The 20,775-nt window shown below is 39.6% G+C and overlaps 1 protein-coding gene across 2 annotated transcripts in view; it reads right to left on the reverse strand.

Annotated features, from left to right (window-relative positions):
* myo1ea (myosin IEa) overlaps positions 1-19,695 on the reverse strand; it is a 46,996-nt gene extending 27,301 nt beyond the window's left edge. For both annotated transcript variants that reach the window (XM_079667288.1, XM_079667287.1), the window contains exons 1-4: positions 19,345-19,695; positions 5,649-5,792; positions 4,527-4,616; positions 3,393-3,487 (exon numbers count right to left, since the gene is read on the reverse strand). In XM_079667288.1, coding sequence (XP_079523414.1) covers positions 3,393-3,487; positions 4,527-4,616; positions 5,649-5,792; positions 19,345-19,347 — 332 coding nt within the window. In that variant the 5' untranslated portion in view covers positions 19,348-19,695. The remainder of the gene's footprint in view (positions 1-3,392; positions 3,488-4,526; positions 4,617-5,648; positions 5,793-19,344) is intronic.
* Between the last annotated feature and the right edge of the window lie 1,080 nt (positions 19,696-20,775).

Below are 20,775 nucleotides of genomic sequence, written 5' to 3' on the forward strand. Positions count from 1 at the left end.
AAACATTACGTTTAAGACAGTTAAGACTAATTTAAATTAAATAATGTGCAGTTTTATGTATGTGTTGGTGTGTGTGTCTGCATTTTGTGTCCACCTAAGTTAAGATGACTTATCAGTTAGTGTAACCCTGTTAAAAAACCAGAGAGCTCCTGCTTTCATTTGTACATTTCATTGTTAAAACAAAATGTGTGTTTCAACTAGAATCCACATTTCAGCTCAGAGGCTAAATGCGTGTTAACCGCTGCACATCTGGTCAGATGAATGCAACAAGGACATTAATCCTGTTTTGTCATATTCACAGATTTTTCCCTCATTTGTCTCTCCCTCTCCCGACACTTGTCTATTTTTCTCCTTGCCTTTCACTTGTGTCATACTTATTTTTGACATATGTGGTTTGGCAGTGGATGACAGTGGCGTCTGTTTTTTTCTTTCTGTGCCTTAAAGGAGAGTAAGGTTGGTAATGCCTCTGTGAGAAACACAGCTGCAGACTGTTAAAGGTTGCCAGAGGAAGTCATGGGAGCCACTCTATTACACAGCAGCCTCTATATGATTGTAACCCTCCCCCTATATTCACCTCCTTGTTTCTCCCAAATCTTTTGGCATTGTCTGGGCTTACTCAATGCACACTTACTGTTCAACTCACAACAAGAAACCAATATGCTGAGTTTTTCTTTTTAATGTCAGAATAACCTCAAGAGCTCCTCTGAAAGCATTGTTTTCTCCTCATGAAAGTTTTTTCTCTGATGAGCTATTTCCAACACAAGCAGCAGCGGGAGTCTTAGTCCCATTTCGAGCCCCCAAAATGGGCGAGACTCATTTCTGTGGTGCTGAAATGCAGAAGGCATTGTTAACTTCCGCAGTGATTTATTAACCAAACAAGGACATGAGGGAAACAATGAGATGCAGAGGCATGGAGGTTAAAGCCTTACATTTCATAAATCATTACTGTCATCAGCTATGAGAAGGATGAGCATTCAAGATCTTGTTTTGGTGGTTTTAAATCTAATAAGGCCATTTCTCAAAGAACTTGTTGCATGTACAGTATGTTCAAGTAGACTGAATTCTAATGTGATAATGCAACAGCATTGAATTCCCAGGGTCTCACAAAAGTCAACGTGTAATTGAGTTCAAGCAACAGGAGCCTTCACTCATCTGTTTTAGGACCAACTATAACAGTCCAAAATACACAGATGTTGTTAAAAAATCTGAAACTTTAAATGACATAAATCAAAGAAAAGACAAAGAAAGGGATTAATTGCCTTCTGCAAACATGTGAAGCTATAATTGTGGTTGTGTTATTAAACCTTTTTCTTTTTTTATTACAGAAGAATTGATGAAAGCAAGTGAGCAGATTGTATGAAAAATATTAAAATGCTAAAGATATGGTATAAGTTAAACCAGCAGCAGTAAGACGTTTAACTTGGTCAAATGTAATCCCTGAACTGTTGAGCGACATACTTCAAAGCAGCACCATCAATTGTCCATTTAGACTAAAATAATTCATCAGCTGCCCTCAGTTCCTTGGAGAGGAAGGAGAGAAACACTGAACTGGTTTAGGACATCATGTGCAGCAGCTGTTGGGAACACTGCACTGGTGATTCAGCAAGGCCTCTGGACAAAAGACTGAATCAACAGTAGTAGATAAAAGTAATAGATAACATCAGCTACATGTGAAGCAAGTCACGGCATCAGCTGTCTCCGAATCAAAGCTATCGATTAGAGTCAGTGGACAATTAAAGGTGGATTAAGGCGTGCAGCTTGTCATTAGAAAATGAATCCTGCTAAACTGACAGCCAACATTAAATACATCTGCCTTTCATTAAGTTTGGTTGAAAGAACCGTTTAGGTGACATGCTGTGTGAAAAACTGACAGTTAAGTCTACTTTACAGGTGGGGTAGGTAATTTCGGAGAAACCAGCTCCAGTGCGCTAGAATCTGAAAATACACAACCGGAAAAGATCTGCCACTTCCTTACAGAGCCCCTCCTCCAACACACACAAACGCGCACATGACCAATGAGGGCACGAGATAAGTTTGTGCACAGATGGAAGGCTGACGGGCAGGTAGGCCATCCAGTTACTTTAGCCGGGCCTGTAAAGCATTTTACAGCACCACGACTTCCACAGATGAATTTTTTTTTATGTATTTATTGTCAAAGCATTTAATATATTCATTGCTATCGGGATGTTAAGAGCATTCCATGGAATATAACAAAAAGTGTTTCTGAAATAAATTACATACCCCACCTTTAATGATTGTGTATTTCTGATCTAAGCTAAGAGTTTCATCTTATAGTTTAGTTGGAAGTGCCAAACTGAAACACCAACCTGCTGCAATTCATCCCTTTCATATCTGATCCAGATGTCGAGGCCTAGATATATAAGTCACATGCTGATGTAAGCAGTTGGCAGGCGGATGAAGTAAATGAAAAGGCAAAAAGTCACAACTGTGCTACAATTTCATCCTGAATCCCCCTTTTGGTAAATTCATAAATGTTCTTAATAAATATGTAAAAGCGCTAACACAGACCGATGCTGCCCACACTGCCTGGCCAGCAGTTCACAGCAACCTTTGTTTGCTGTGACCTGCTTCATCATAAAACCACTTCCATGCTTTTGTTTGCTGATGTAGTCGATCACAAAATCCACCTCAGTGCCTTTATGTGGGAAACTGAACTAGCAACTGCTGGCTGTCCAAACAACGGAGGAAAGTGCTGAAGCGGGGGTCATTCGTCATGAGGTAAGCACTATAGCAACCGCGCCGCTCAGGTGACTGGCACACTGGGATCATGACACCACACATTTCTCTCCATGCAGATTTGTAGCTCAAAAACATTCACCAACAAACTCAAACAGGCTGTAAAAGTACTTAAAAAAAACCTGAATCTTACAAAAATACTTATACTAGGCCAAGGAACATGCAGGTGTTCTTCCTGCTGTTTGTTTTTTGTTCTTGTTAAACCAGGAAGTTTTTTCAAAAATAGCCACAATAACAGCTGCTTTGTTCCCATCTCACATCCTGAGTCCAGATCCAGCAGTCAACAGTGCACGGTTTTCACTTACTTCTGTAGTGCATTCCTACGTTTCACTAAAGCTTATAGTGAGATATATATATAATGGAAAAACACCAAAGAAACATGTCACTCTCAGTCAGCTGTACCAAATGATGTGGTTTAACCTGCTCCCTTCCCATGTTCCCATCCTAATAACTATTATCACAGCCTGCGGACGATCAGCTGCAGCTTTCACATCGCACAGATCACTTTGTTCAGATTACTATCTCCAGTCTCACTGCGGTAACAAAATGAGAACTACATGAATTTGTGTTGTCACATGCCATTAGTTCATGATGTGTAACGAAAGTGGAGGATGATAAATGATTAAAGGTCTTACCTGATGATGACACATTGGTTCTCGCTGTCAATCATCATGTTTCTGTACATGTTATCTGCCAGGGCGTAGATGTGAGGCGGGTTCTCATACTGAGCCTGAGAGTTCACAAAATAATTTAGTTAAAATAAAGCCAACAACACTTTAAAAGTATACATCTGTGGATATTTAATAGCTTTTCTTATTGTTAAAACATCTCTACTTTTCTACTTTATGTAGTATTCTCTTTTCTAATCTAATAAAGCTTATTCTTTATGTGCCAAAGTGCTCTGTTCTCAGAAAACAAATAAAACATAGCCACACTACTTTACGTGACATGTTACTGCAATATGATGAAAATCGGCAGAGAAGTTTGTTTTGACTCAATCCCACATACAGTATCCTGCACCCATAAATAATCACTAGTCCACCAAATGTGTATTTATCCGCCACTAAAAATAGTACTCACTAAATGCACTATTCACTCCTTTCTGAAAAACTGCAGCTGCATTAGTTATGGTAGTCGTAAGACATTGATAGATGGATAAATCTATGGTTGGTTTTGGTCCCATTTTGGCCTTGATGGCTTAATTCCTAGATTGTGAAAAGTCTACACTGAATGCAATAAGTACAACATAGGACTTATAACCTTCATGATGGTTTCAAACTATTCTAAAGAAATCTGAACTTTCTGCAGTGTGAGCTGATAACGCTGTGCAAACCTGAACCCAGTGCACTTAACTCTAACCTGCTGAACTGTTAAATGTTGGCATGTGTGATGCTGAGTGCTTTCACAGTTGGTAAGAATATTAGACTCTCTTTTAGTTTGTTCCTGGCTTAAGGAGACAAGCCTACTCTCTGCATGCCGGCCAAGAGAGGAGGCAGACTCGGACAGGCGGTTCTGTGAAGGTCCTGCCAAGCTTTCTCCATGGTTGAGTCAAGTTTCTGACAGCAACATCTGCGCCATTCTGCTGGAAGCTACACACTGCAACTAACCCAGAATTGAACAGCCTTTTGTCCTTCAGACAGTTGCGGTCTTAAACCCCCGGGCACATTGGTTCTTTTAAAGATTTTACTTGTTTTTTCTGGTGTAAATTCAGACAGCTGAAGCTGTTTAAAATTTGTTTATGGGTTTTTGTCAAATTGTATCATACTTACTGCGCCCTGATACATCTCAACTTCTTTGTCTCCAAAGTATGGCATCTGCTTGAAAGGGTTGATGGAGATGAGCACGGGACCGATATATGTCTGACGAGGTTATATATTAAAGAATATAGAAGTAAAACAAGTAGCACCAATTTATTATGACCCTCTATGAAATGCAAGGTGTTCATAAATTGTAAACCATTATCTTTATAAGGCAACAAATCTGTATAACACTAACAGACTAACTAAGAGATTTAAAATCTGTAAATGAAGGAAAATTATTTAATCTAAGGGATGCCCTGACGTCAACAGAGTACAATGGAGCTGCAGTCGAATATTTGGTGATCAGGCTTGAGGCTAAAAAGTATCCAGTTCTTACAAATGACAGAGAATAGACCGACCATGTAACACTGTGAGGTTTTATGCCCTGCAGCCAAAATGCTGCTCAAGAAAAATAAAGCTGCCATTGTGGGTGGCCTACAGTGACCCACAGACTTGGCATGGAGACCTCACAGTTACGGCTATTTATTGACCCAAATCAAAAGGCCTGACTCAGAGATGTTGAACCTTAAAATGCCAGCATTCACTAAACGTCACAATCCTGTGCAGTGCCAGGACGTGGATGAAGTTTATGCAATGAGAAGTTCAGCATTGCTTTTCAAAGGGGTTATTCATCCATTAATCTACTCATTTCACGTCATGAACAGCTTAAGTGTGTAGCCAGAGCTGCACTTGAGAAACCTAAACCTAGCATTTGTGCGATGTACAGTATGAAAATGACTGCTCAATGTTTTGAATCCCCACTATAATCAAAAAATACTGCTGGTTAAAAGAGACTAAAAAAGACTGGAGATGCAATCTGGTATTTCTCACACCATTTTGTTCACATTTTGCACCACAGTGAGATAAAGACAGTGTGACTTTGGAGTGGAGGGAGGTACGTACAGAGGGGCCCTCTGCCCCCTGCACACGGCAGAGTCTCAGGAGGAAGGCGTTACCTCGAACACTGAGCTATTACTCACTGCTAGAAAAACACTGTGAATGACCATTCAGCTATTCTGGGAATAGCTGGGATAAGAAGGGGCTCGGCTATTTCTCGCCGGGTTGTGAATTGTGATTGTAAGCAAAGGATACAAAGATGTAGTCATCCATGTATCTCTTCTTGAGGTTGTCCACGATGGCATCCTCATTGATCTTGCTGAGCAGCACCATGTCATCCACTCCGCTGTGTTTGACATTGTGGCTCTGCCAGTGGTACCGGTAGTGCCCCCGGCTCCCCTGCAACAAAACACATACAATGTATTGTTAGTTCATTCACAAAGACACAAAGGGATAGCGTGGACTAATCGAGAGTCTGACATCAAGGGGACATAGCACTGTTACATGAGTGCATTTAGGCTTTACAGCAAACTCAGAGGCTGAGGTTTTGTGGTTTTATCACACAAATGAAAGCCAACGGAAAATGGTTATTATCACAGCAACAAAAGTCACAGTGTGCACATTTTCTGATCCAGGCAGCACGATGAGCTGTGTTTACTTTAAAATCTTGCAAGGTCAGATTCCCAGTAGTGCTTTGGTTATTTGTCCAAGTGTTAAAGATGCTCTTGCCCAACTTTTATCCACATCCTAACAATCGTTTTTTCACTATTCCTGTTTTTTTGTTTCAGCTGGGTGAGTCTTCGGAGAACTGAGGTCATTCATCATGTGCTATGAGTCAGTGTTGTCTGGCTACTGTGGACGAGGGTCACAATGTGCTGCGAGGAGTGAGTCTCTTTCCCCTGGACGGAGAACCACTCAAAGCTGCAGACAGAATCCAGAACATTAGTCAACACACAAGTTAACTCTTGACTTCCTCCCCTCTAAGTGAGGAAGTATGGGAAGGGGAAGAGTGGCAATCTTAACAATAACTTTAAGGCCAAGAAATCATTCAGTCAGTCCTATTTTACAGCAAGATACTATATTTTATGTTGCAGAAGTGTAGATTTTGAGAACATAATCATATTTACCCATATCTTTTTAGCTATTCTCGTCAGTCTGTTGTTCCTCCAACTATTTTATTGATTTCCATTAACATTGTGTTTAAACATTCACATTACCCAAAGGATGAATCCTAAAAATCCAACTGTAATGAACCCCTTGTTTTTCTGATTGTGCCACCATAAGGTCGACATTTTTGTTTTTTATTAAATGTTTATTATTGTATGGGTTGCCATGACATTATGTTGAGATATCTATGGAGACCAACGTATACATCGTACAGTTTAATGGACAAAGTATGAATGAGTTTTATTGTTTGCATCCATCCATCATAAAGCGCTTATCCAGAGCCGGGTCGCAGAGGACGTAATTGTTTACTCTACTGCTATATTCAAGGTCAAGAATTCACTTGAGCTTTAACTTATCAAGCACACATTCAAAGTCATGAAAGAGCGTAAAACAATGACAATCCCACCCCATTTGCTGATGAAGATCATGTGTGTGATACGATCAAAAGCTACAGGAGAGCTCTTTAAGGACTCAGATGCCATTTCCAAGAGTTGCAACGAGGTGGTGGAGTCTTTCTGATTTAAATATAATGAACCACGTATAATATCAAAAGAATATTCATTATATATACACATTACTCTGAACTCCCACAAATATAACACACAATCTTTAGTAGTAAAAAAACAGTAACATATGTAAGCTAAAGTGAGTTGCTCTCACAGAAAAATTAGATCAATAAAACTAAAACAGCATAAAGAAAATCCGGATCCACAAAGTGTACACAAAGTACAAAATAAACCAGTGGAAAGACATTTTGTATTTAGTAATTAACTCTAAATTACTTACTACCAGAAAGCTTTTAATATCCTCCAGGCTGGCTTTATTCTTTACAACAGCAAAATTAAAACCACTTTACAGACTAAGACATAGCATGGGAGATGACGAAGAATGTTAACAGCTTTTTCACCAAAATCCAGTGGGTATTTTTCCCTTAGGAGGGAAGCAGCTAATTATAGCTTGATTAATTCTCCAGATCACACCCATTACCAGGTTTTACTGCTTTTGAGGTGTGGCAGAGGGAGATGCTGATCTATTTCCTTCCTTAGCAACAAAGACGGGCTGACGTCACTCTCAGGGACAAAAGCACCACCTGACATTGAGTCAAATCCAAACATTTGATAGAAGTTTGAGTTGCAAATCAATGTTGTGAAGAAAGGGAGGAAAGGAAAAAAGACACAAACTAGCCTTCTATTCAATTCAAATTTGTTTTTAAAACCCTGAAGAACAAATTTGTCACAAGTGACAAAACTTAAGATCCTTGATTTGGAGAAGGGAAAACTTTTTAAAGTAAGTTAGAAACCTTGGAAAAAAGGAGGATAAGTCGTTTAATAGTTGATAATGGAGATAAAACAACATCACATACATGTATTAAGAAAATATAAAGTGTAAAAGAGTGCAAAATGTTAAAGTATTAGGACTGAAGAAAATGGATATAGAGATGGAGCCTGTATTCATTGTTCTTTGTATAAGATAATAAACTTAAACACTCTTTTTTATTTAGGAAATTACCAGCTATGCTTTCGGTGCCACCTTCTTAATAGAATAAGTATTTTTTTTCTTTTAAAGCAGAAGTCAAGAGCGAGTGCTGGCCACAAAGTGAAAACAATTGAACATGCTATATTTAACCTTTGTCTGCTATGTCTGGAATGAAAGTGTGCAGATTCAAGAAGGGAGAGGTAATAAGCCGGAGACGTAGGAGGTAGGCGTCAAATATTCTCAGGATTGCTTCATCTGTTTTGTTTTAGGCCTTGTTTAATGAGGCAAGAGGACTAAGAAAATATTCTCACTTACAGCAGCGGACCAAGGGAGTAGCTGCACAAATACAGTACACACACACACACACACACACACACACACACACACACACACAGTACACTTACAGTACACACACACAATGCCGTCAGGGAGGTGCCTGAAACAACCTCTGCTCTGCCGCTGGCTGCCGAGCAGTAGTAGCTGCCAGGGGTTGAGGGTCTCTACTGCAGTGATTGTAATAGGGGTGGAGGGTCACTTCCCATGCAAAGATCTCTTCTGTTCTGTTCCAAGTTTTGAGCTGTAACTCTTAATGTAAATGCTGGAACAACTCAAACAAACAACAACACAATCCGTTTTTTAGAGGGTGAAGGATAAGACATCCCATCAGATTGAAATATGAGTTACTGAAGGCCTGTGGAGGAGGCGTCATACAGTAAACACATACACGAGGGACATCTGGCACATCTATGGTGGCCATAACAACAACAACAACAACAACAACAACAACAAGGAGCCACAGACTTCCTCCTGAGCATGACACCCAACAACTGAGCGTCTGTCATCATTAATATATTGTGTTAATAAGATGTTTGAACAAAATGATATCCTTAAAATGCATCAACAAAAGGTATCAATGGAGGTATGAGACCTGATTAGTTTTTTTTTTTAAATCAAAGACATTCAAACCAAACTCTTGGACCGGACATTTTCCCAGAAACAAAGGAATTTCAATACCAGTCCTGATCCATAAGCCAAAGGTTTCCCTCCAAATACCATTACCATATATGGAGAGTGCTGAGCAGCTCTGGCTCGGGGAACAGGAAATGGCTGGGTTTGATTCGGTATCATAAGCGGCACTTTTTCCCTCATTTCTCCCTTCTGTGCTGTTCTCCTTTTCCAAACCAGGATCTGACACACAGTGCACCATGTGTTAGGACTATTTTTCTGCTTTGCCATCTGAGGAATATCTGGATACAAGCCATGAGAACAAATTCCTCTGTTCTAAAATAAGAAGCAACTAAAGACGTTAATCATTCTTTACCAATACTCAGGAGAAATTGCATAAACTTTGATACAGACAAAATACTGGGGTAGAAAGTTAAGCTATGTGGCGAAGGTAAACAGAATATTAGTTTCTGCATAGGCTGATGCTAAATCTCCTGGTTGTTATCATCAGATTAGAATGTTTTTTTGAATGAAGCAGAGTTAAAATTGCAGGATACGTTAGTTGAAGCCTCTGAAGCTAAATCTGCCTTAAGCACACAGCCTTCTTAGTGCTACAAGCCAGACTTTTGCCCTGAATGAAGCTACAGGAAATGCCAAAAGCATTTGAGTGGATGGAGCTTTTCCTCCAGGCTAGCTTGGACCGCCTAGGAGAGACCCCATGTCTGATAAGCCCTCATGTTTAAGATTAGTAGGGCCACCAAGTAGCAGCGTATCTGACCTGATTTCTAAAGTTAATGCTGACTTAAAATGTCATGTCCCAAAAACGTTCATTTATATTCACACACATTACTGGTTTTGTAGCTGTGTTGAATGTGAAAAGTAATAATTACACCTGCTCTCAACAAATACAAAAATCTGAGTTTACACCCAGGTCATGTATTTATCAGATAAACCATCACCTGAACAACGATATTATGCTGTCAATTGTCTTTCTTTAGAAAAGTTAAGCATTTGTGGTCAAATAAAAGGTGATCAAATAGCTGTGGATGTAGGGATATGAGCTAAGAGCAGTGATTTAGATGTGACGGCTCCAAATTATTATCAGATATCACCCCTGACTGAGAAAAAGCTGCTGGCAAAAGAGCAGAGGACAAAGAGTAATGTAAAAGTAATGTATTTGATAAGCATGTGTCACGAATTAAAACCCAAATTAAGGGTAACTCCAGTCTTGGAGGAAAGGTTTCCCAAGAGTCTTAGGGTTAGGGTTAGAAAAAAAGAAAAAAAAGAAAAAATTCATTTTGTTTTTTGTTTTGTTTTGGTTGCAGGGAATGTTATAAATGTTATAAATTAAATCGAAATGATGTCTATTTGTAATGGGTTTTGCAGACTGTAAAGCATTTTTTTCCTCAGTAACAGTCCAATCTGTGGTCCAAATGTAGACACAAGGGTCACCACAAATCCAACAAATCTGCACATGATATTCTGACGGATAAAATATTTAGTCTCGACGCAGCAAGCAGGCAGAAGACTCAGTCGGATATGAGCCTAAAGCCTTAGCACCAGACCAGTGGCTTGGCGTGTTTTAGCCCATTAACTGCACACCATTTATTTGCACTAATACTGACAACTATTTCCAAAGTAAACAAAAGCAACGTTTTTTTTCCTACACTCAAAAACTGTTCAAATTTGCTTGTGATAGGCAATGCATAATAATGTTGAGTCTGCTCAAATTCCATAATTGTCAGACATTTTCTGTGTTCTCCCTTTCGTTATGATCCGTTATTTTTTTATCTGCATGGCTTACCTTACCAGCAATTCTAACAACCTGTGAATGCACTGCTTTTTGAAGTTGAATTCTCTGATTTCTGAGCTTCCTTAAACTCACCAACAAGGAATACTTGTCAAAACAGTGTTATCACATAGCTACATAGTATCTGTTGTAACAAAAAAGGCACCGAAATAGATAGATTACCTATCTCTAAATAGTCTGTAATCTCTGCTGCTAGACAAAATTGAGGCGAGAGCACACTTAGAACATATGTCAACAAAATGGAATCCAATAATGTACTGTATGTATCTGAAATATACACAAACACTGGTTGCGGGTCAGTTTTTTTTCAAACTACTATACAAGCTATAATATCTACCACAAATGCCCCTCCTGAACTGTTTCAAAAGAGGACAAGGAATGAGTCCAAAACAATTTTACGCCAGTTATGTGTGGGTTGATTTGACAGATGTTTCCCCAACTACTTGTTGATATTCAAAACATATCTGATTTGCTCTAAACCAAACAAAGCTTAAGAAGGCATTACTTTCTAAACAGCATTTCCACCTGGTCTCTGTGGCTTGCGTTTGCACTTTGTCCAAAATCACTCGCTCTGAGTAATCGGACCAGATGCAGAAAAAACTGCTGACAGAGATGGTCGGCCTTTCCAAGGTACAGGGGGAGGATAAACAACGATGAGAGAAGTGTGTGTGTGTGTGTGTGTGTGTGTGTGTGTGTGTGTGTGTGTGTGTGTGTGTGTGTGTGTGTGTGTGCTGTCAGAGGAGCAATGACCCACAGTGTGAGTCAGTCTGATCCCGTCTGAACTTCTGACGGATGTGATGCTCATTAAGGTCAAACTGATCCCTCTACAAAACACACACACACACACACACACACACACACACACACACACACACACACACACACACACACACACACACACACACACACACACACACACACACACACACACACACACACACACACACACACACACACACACACACACACACACACACACACACACACACACACACACACACACACACACACACACACACACACACACACACACACACACACACACACACACACACAGATCTTCTTCTAAAGTGATGTCTTAAATTCCAGATGAGGCTGGAACTTGATTAAAGAGTAAATCCACACTGAATTACACAGAGCAGAAAACTGTTGCTACACGATTCTCTCCAAACTGAAACTGTTGATAGTTTACACTGACTACATCTACTCTTGAACTGTGATTTTTTGTAAGCAGATTTTAAACAAAAAAATGTAATCAACACTGAAATAACATAACAGCCCTGCATGATTCCACTTATTAAGCCTGCCACCAAGTTGTGGTGCTGGTTTGAATGTCACAAAGCTAAAGATGACAGCCTCATTTGGCTAGACATCACACAGAGAAGGAAGAACAAAAAACAACATGTTGCCACAGACTGTAGATAAAATGTGTGTAAGGTTCACTCTAAATAAACGGAAAAAATAAACTGTACCCTGCAGTTTTAAATACACATTTATTGACAGTTTCAATCAATTGCCTGGGTCACTTGCTAAAACATCTTTGCGCCTCATAACGTCAAAGATGACAGCGGTCACTTGCATGAAACTGGGTCACCAGCCTTATAAATAATGCAGACGAATAAGCCTTGTCCTCTCTTTCCATGTCTACATTTCTCACGCTATTGTGGATTTGACTGCTCGAGGTCACACACAAGGGAAGAATAAAAGGAAATATATTATTCTGATTTGGTAACATGAGCCCTGACTGGTTGAGATGATATTATAATGCTGTGCCTGCAGGGTAGGGCTGAGCACTGTCCCTCCCAGAGACAGAGGACATAACAATCCAGGGTAAACAGATACTGGACGACTATTAACACATCTCGTAGTGAACTACACACTTTCAGCTTCACAGTCGCAGCACTTACTTTATTTAATTGACATTTTGGAAACTTTTCAGCTGCTGATGGTAAACATCTCAATCTGTAAATAGAGGATAACAGGAACAAGGCTACTAATAAAACTCAATACCAAAGAAAATGTGGTTAAGGGGGAATTCAGCTGGAAGATGTGTCACAAAATACTGCAGTTTCCTGTCAAAGCAGCCTCAGTAGTGGTTGAATGTAAACAAACCATCTGCAGTGGAAACTCATTCATAGCCATGCCTTGTGCCACAACAGAGCTGAAGTCTCAAGTTTCAATCACCGAAATCCAAGCCAGCATCTTCCCGAGTAGCAACTTAATACGTTCGAGTGAATTTGGTAAAACGCTACCAAACATGCCTGGCCTTTTTGTGTTTCCTGCAATTCCTGAATTATGTTTAATGCAGTTTTGACTAATACATTGAGCAGGAAAAGATTGAATCTCACACCTTTCAAGCTTGTTGGCAAATCATTAAAGATCGCTTTGGTATTTTCCCAGCTTTCTGTTTTTCTTGATAACGCCTCCAGTTTTTCATAATGTACCATGAACAGAAAAGCCTTCCAGTATCAGCACTAACAAGCTACAGTGGCACTTCATTAAATAGCTGCCAGGAGAGAAGAAAATTACTAAAGCCAAACTCCACAAAAGTCTCAACAAGAGCTTCCTGCTGAATCAGAGCAGTATCTCAGAACTGAAGTCGTGCTTCTTTTTTTCCTGTAAATCTAATATCTCTAGATAACAGATACACTTAAAACAGACCTTTAGGACTCAGAAAACAGAGGTACATCTCTGTAAAGATATCACATTATAGGAATTATTTTGCTGTGTGCCAAAACAGTACTGAGCCATTGGTCAAAAGTGCCTCACGTTAAAGGTGGGGTAGGTAAGTTTCAGAAACCGGCTCGAGATACACTTTTTGTTATATTCCACGGAATGCTCTTAACATCCCGATAGCAATGAATATCTAAAGTGCTTTGACAAAAAATCCATAAAAAAATGTCATCTGTGGAACCCGTAAACCAATCCGTTTAGCCGGGCCTTCCATCTGGTGCACGCACAAATGTATCTCGTGCCCTCATTGGGCGTGCCGTCATTGGGCGTGCATTGCAGCAGTACTTCAATGACTCGCCAGCAACAGGCGGCCACTTTCACCATGGCAGAGTTAGGTTCAACATGGTCTACTGGTCGCAAAAGAAAAAATGTAACGGAGCAAATTAAGAACAAAAAGAAAGTGGAAACTAGGAGAAGTCAAACCAGAGTCAATATCGGAGATGCTTTGGCTGTGTAGTATTGCTAGCCTAGATGTGTTTAGCTTTGCCTGATATATAACGTTACTGCAGCCTGCTCTCGCGGAGGAGGTGCTCTGTAAGGAAGTCTGAAGGAAGGGGCGGATTCTTTTTGGCTGTGTACTTTCAAATGTTAGTGCACTCGAGCCGGTTTCTGAAACTTACCTACCCCACCTTTAATGTGAGAAGGTTCACTAAGGTCAGACAGGGTCAGCCCTGTGCTTTGTGCTAAGACTAAGAATGTATTTTCCAGACATAACGTGCTTTCGGTAACCACGCTTGTTCTCCAGATAGTCCTTGGTTTTTTCAAAAATCCAAGACGCCTCTTTAAACTTCGATATGAATGACAACTCTGTAACTTACTGTAAATGAAACTACTACTGCTGCACGTTCTTTGTGGGAAGGGGTGTGGTGTTTCCATATAAAGAACAAGATGACATTGACTTTTTAAACTCCATGACTCAGCTGTTCAACATTCATTGACGGCACAGAAAATCACTGCGCTGCGTCTGAGTACAGTATGTGGGAAACGGAGCCCCAGCAAGCACTGGCTGATGATGCATACTGTGATTTCCTGATTAAAGAGCAGTGCTAAAAGTGTCAAACAATCCTGAGGATCTATAAAAAGAGGGCAAGAAATGTTTGATTCTTTGATAAATTAACGGTGCTCACTTAAGGCAAAAAGAACATAAAAGCTGGCCTTGAAATTGATTTGCCTCCTCAGCTTCATGTCAGTAATTTATCTGTCTTTTATGAACAAAAACAAGCTTTCAGAGTGTAGCAAGGGAAATGCTCAAATCAAATTGTAAAGTATTGTGGTAAGAAAAGCAGAAGGAAAGGATATGCACCACGCAGGAGATTAGTCCCAATGGCAATTACAACTGAGCGGATATACATACTCTCCATGCTGAAGTAGAAATAACAACATTTGTTGCTTTTATTTGTTAATTTTAAACATATTTTTTGGGGGTGAATCTTTCTTGCTCTTCTTTACAGTTTATAAGAAAAACATTTTTTAACTTGATCTTACCACAATATCTCTGTGATTGACAGTTTTCAGATTTCTACCAAAGGCAACCCATACGAATCAGATCACGAGAAAATTAAGTTGCCGGATGTCCTGGTAATTGCATGTTATAAGGTACATATTCTGCATAATGTTTTTAGTTTGTTAGGTTATTTTGAGATTCATTGCTGTTCATAACCATTGTATCTTATTTAGCTGCCATACTGTAGTATAGTACACAAAAACACTGTTTATTGATGAAAATGACCTCAAGTTCAAGAGGATACTATTCAAATATTGACGTCACTGCATGATTCCTCAGTAAGAAATGCTCTGACTCAGTCCTGCCATGGGGCATGTGCTCAGAAAAAGAAAACTAATTCAAACCAGTTAATTTGGACTCTGTTTCCAGTCAGTTACTTCATGTTTCTCTAGAGAGAAACACAACAGCTGACCAGTCTTTTAAAAGCGTTGACTCAGTTCTTGGTCTGTCTATTTTTTCCACACGTTCTGTGCCAAAAACATAAAAAGGACAAATTGATATTTTGTAGATATCACTGTAAGGTATTAATCTGAACAGCAACAGCTGCCCAGGGATAATGAGGGTCCTGTTTGAACTGACCGCTGGTGTCTCTATGAAGAAGTAAAGTTATTCAATAGCCATCTTAAGGCCAAACCAACAGCAACTGACGTGATACAGACACAAAGAGGCCAAACTCTGGCTGGCATGTGATGATGGGAAGCTATCAGAGCAGATAACCGGAGCACAGCTGCAAGACTCTGACCTTGTTCCCTGTCCAGGATGAGGGAAATCATACATGCAAATATGACAGGACGCTGTTTGGTTCATGATCTAACAACAAGGAAAACAAACTAAACAAGCAATAAATTATACAACCTGAAGCAGTATGTACAGATGTACACAGATAAGAGCATTTATAACAAAGGTAATATATTCTTTACTCTTTAAAGTTAAGAAGAAATGTTCTGTTCAGGCGTGATCTAATAACAGCTGAATAAGAACATTAAGTTCAATGCTCTATAGAACAATAATTGTCAGCGCTAAGATGCCAAAGATAATTCATCAACTCTTATCAAACAATCTACTTCAGGTATGATGAACATGTTCTCTTGCTTAAAAGAGATTAAAAACACAAACCCAGAACAGCTGCACATAAAGCAGTGCTTAATGAAATCCCTGATTTCCATTTCATCACACAGGTTGTGCTGTAATAACAAGTTAAGAGGTGGTGCTTCTTTGAGGCTGTACTTATGCACATGGTGCATTGAACTCAGTTTCAAAGCCAGCATGCTAACATGCTATCAATGACAATGCTATCATGTATTTAGCAAATGTAATTGCATCAATCCAATAGATGTTGAGACATTAAACTCAAAAGCACAATTGTCAAATCAATGAGGGGGCTAAATGAAAAGTCAAGGGGCCACAAGTCAGGAGAATTGCCACTTTAGTGACCATACATATCTGTACCAAATGTTATGGCAATCCATCCAAACAGTATTCAGATATTTCTGTCCAAACCAAAGCAGAAGAGCGAGCGATCAACACTGCCATTCATAGAGCCACGCTGTTGCAGGGCTTAAAATGTTATTACTGTCATCACACTTCAGCTGATGTGTGAATAAACCATGCGTGATGATAACTCCTTCAAAAAATAAAAGCTGTGTAATTATGGCCAAAGTCCAGTTAATATCTGAGAGAACAAATCACTCAGTACTGTGTGCAGTTGCTTTGTGAATGACCTTTGGTGGATTACCTGAAGTAGTTGCATTGTTCATCCATTAGTGAAAACATGTCACTGAGGCTTACAGCAGTGAATGTAGAGGAGTAGAGTGAGGGGACTCCCTGGTTGCTAGTCATTTTGTAACAAGGCTGAAGCATCCAAATAGAGCCACACTGTGCAGAAACTCTGTACTCTTGGTCACAGGAGGGGTAGCACACACTGCTCGAGGGACTGACAGTAAACAAACTGATTCATGCTCCTCACTTCATCCGGCACTACAGCTAAATATCATGTTTCGCTTCCCCAAGCCTTAATGAAACCACAGGATATAACTCACTGGTGAGACATGGATATAAATATATGCTTTTATTGTAGTGACAACACCCAGAGAGCCTTTGGTGTCTGTGGAAATAATGCTTATCCATCTTTTATGTTTTACTCGTGGTTCACAGTAAAAGGCAGATACATTGCTGCATGCCTGAATTGTGAAACATGATAAGTGGCCAAAAATATGAGATAAAGGCTTGTGAATGTTGCGTCCACCTAGTTTTTGTTGTTGATCAAAACTGCAACTAAATTACATTTAGCTTGTAATGACATTACAGTACATCTGCTTGTGTACAGCAGAATATATAATACACTATAATAATCTAACATTATTAATAAAATATTACATCATGTTAGTTGATAAGAGAAGCATATCCTTTTACAACATGCAATTTATATGTTTCTCTTATCCACAACAAGTGCAAGAGTAGACAAATTCAACACTCTTGAGTCCTGTCATTGAAAACATAGTTGACGCTTTGTAACAAAGAGGTATGGAACTGATCACGATGTGTGAGTGAACTGAACCTCAGCGACAAGCCTAACGAGTTCCCCAGGTCCACAGAATGGGTGTTCGTCCTGTTTTCAGACAGAGGGCTGGAATTCCTGAGCAAATCTCTAGAGCAGTGATCGGTTTGAAAATGGAGCGCCAGCTTTGAAACGAAGGGAGATGGGGGTTACTCTGTACGCACCTCCCTGTAGGAGAAACTAATGCAAACCATCTGCTGTCATACCGACTTGCAGTTCAGCATCTGGCAGAGAAGCAACCAGCGAGCGGTGCTGGTGTCTGCTGCTCCAGACAGTCAGGATGGCAATCAGACTATTTGTCTCTTCTACTTTTCAGATACTCTCACAAAGACAAGACAACAAATACAATAGGTTTTTAGTTATTTCACATCTTAGAAGCCATTCCTGAAACGTCCTATTGTTTACTTTATTTGTACATGTCAAGTTTCACCCCTCAACATTGTTATATACATAAATTAATCTTGGCTGGATTTCATGTTTGCTCAAAAGAAGAAAACAACTTCGACTATGTATTCACTTAAGGCCTAAGATAACACAAGTGTACGTGATAATGCCACAAAGCAGATTTAAAGCAGGAATATATTACATCCTGGCAAAAGCTCAATGATGTTGACTTTATATTATACAGATGTTGTCCTTTTGTTTGTCTATAAACAACCCGACCAACGGGTTCAATCCATCACTTTGGATAGCAGTTAAAATGTTTTAGTCCTACCTGTTTGAAGGGGCATTGTTTGTGTGAATAGAGCAACCGGTTTGAAGCTAAATGATGCATAACATTTACTTTCCAGAGGCAAAATACTCTTAAATCGACAGACGTATGCTCATCCTCTAAGCATATGTTTATATTCGTGAAGGATAACATCAACTAAACGTAAAAGTGGATTTAATGGGGGAACACCTATAAATAAAAGAGATATCTCCAATAACAAATAAGAATGAGCAGTCATTATCAACGTAGAAGAATGTTAAAAGCTGCATCCCAGCTGTAATATAATGTCCAAAAGCCAAAGTGGGAATTATGCTACAGAAGACTGTGGCTTGAGGAATTGTTGCCAAAACACAATGACAAGGCCACACTACCTCCTCCATAACTTGGCTCTAGGCGTGTCTGCTGCAGGGATGGCATTCAGTAACCAGGAAAAACCTGTCTCTATGCAGTGCACACACAGATAACAATGCTGGAAACAATACACACACACTCCACCTGACACATGCTCCCTGAAGGCCTCTTTTTCCAAGACAAACCAGTTTTAAAGAAAATGCTGCACCTATAATGCATACGAGTAATGTTAAATGACATTATATCTGGGTGTCACTCAGAAAAGTTATCGGTCAGGGCTGTCTAATTGCTTTCTCTTCAAGTGTAGACCGTAACAAGTATACGACTGTCAGAATCAAGAGTCAGTGACAGGTGACTTTTAATGGTTGGGGGATTATCATAAATATGGGCAGAACAATATCAACAAATGTCATATTGTTAGCTTTTTCTCACATCAATAGGCAATCTGTGAGGTTAAGTAACAGAAACTGGAGTTGAGTATTTGTAAATGTGGTTAATAGAAAAAGTATGAAGAGATAACCATAACATATTTAAAATCACATGTTGTTTGTTTTGGGGGATTTATTAGATAAATATATCGAGTATATGTTTTTTTTACAGCTCTAGAGGATCCAACTTTTATTAAGCATGTGGATTATATTGGCTGTACTAAGTAAATAGTATCATCATATCTGAGGCAGTGTAAATATCACTCACCATCCTTTGGCTTTAACCCAACAGTCTTCTCCGTCGTATACCCTGCGATCCAGTGTTTGTGCGAACCTCAGTCAAGTCCACACTGTTCAAACAAAAACTCTGTAGTTGTTCAAAGCTAACGCCAGTGGACGAAATCCAATTTTACAGAGGATATTTTTCCCGATAAAGTCCAGAAAGCATGGATGCATGGATCCTCAGCGGTGTCCTCAGTCCATTGTACGGACAGACCTGAGCCCTACACTGACAGCAGCAGCAGTATCACACTCAGAGCTGGATGGTAATTTACGGAGAGCAGTGCCCTCAAAACTCGGCTCTAAAACATAACACAGGAAACGCAGCCAGGAGATCCAATCAAAGGGCGCTGCACGCGGAATACGCTTAAATATTCATTAGGCGCTGGGAGAGGAACGACTGGGCATGCGCAGCTTTGGGACTTCCAAACAACAGACTGAAATTTTATTTTAATTTGTTGCTACTTCTATCCCACTTCAATTCAGAGGTAAATAGTGTACTTCAGGCCATTTAATATCTTTAGTTACTTTGCACATTTGGATTAATACAACTTAATTAAGACTTGAGTTACATCTGGAGTAAAATTCACAATATATAACTTCAAAAGGAAACTTAAATGTTGCCAATTATATCTCAAAGCTATGTTTCAAATTCCATGCAATACACATTATTAATACAAGGTCTGAAAGAACAATATACGAATACGAGTACATTTTCCTTTTTACATGCAGCATGTGGAATAATCTTCGTATCTTCACTCGGGATCCCAGGGACATCACTGGTATACCTTGTGGAAGTCGTTTACAGTGCTTCATGACTTTAAATGAAGAATGATCTATTTATTGAAAAAAATGTGTACAGTAGAATAATTGAGTTCAACTTCCCCCTCAGGCCAATGTAACTCACAGGCCTTTCTCTTTTGAAGTGCTTGGGTGGCACTAATGTCCACTTCTCACAACCAGTCTCCAGACTGAGGCTCGCCTTGCAATGATGTTGGGCGGTGGGGCGACTCTCTGGGTGTAACCTGTCTAACAGGCTACCTCTGTGCAGTAGGCACACTGTGTGTGTGTGTGTGTGTGTGTGTGTGTGTGTGTGTGTGTGTGTGTGTGTGTGTGTGTGTGTGTGTGTATCATATCTAAGTCTTATTCTAAATATACCTTTACTTTTACATCTAAGATAAATATTAAGACAATATAATATAGCCCGGTGGGAACCAATGTGAATACTCACTACAACATGAAGCTCTTGTCTCCTGAACTTGTATTGACAGACGGTAAGACATGTTAGTTAGACGAGGAAACAAAAAGAGCTGTTATAATGTATTATGATAAATAGATAAAAAAGGAATGCTTCATAGAGTGTTGGTGATACCAAATGTGCAGTGGTTTGTCACCACCAAGTGGAAGTTTTCGGCCTGAC

The sequence above is a fragment of the Notothenia rossii genome, assembly GCF_949606895.1.
Source record: "Notothenia rossii genome assembly, chromosome: 2".
NCBI classification, from domain to species: Eukaryota; Metazoa; Chordata; class Actinopteri; order Perciformes; family Nototheniidae; genus Notothenia; species Notothenia rossii.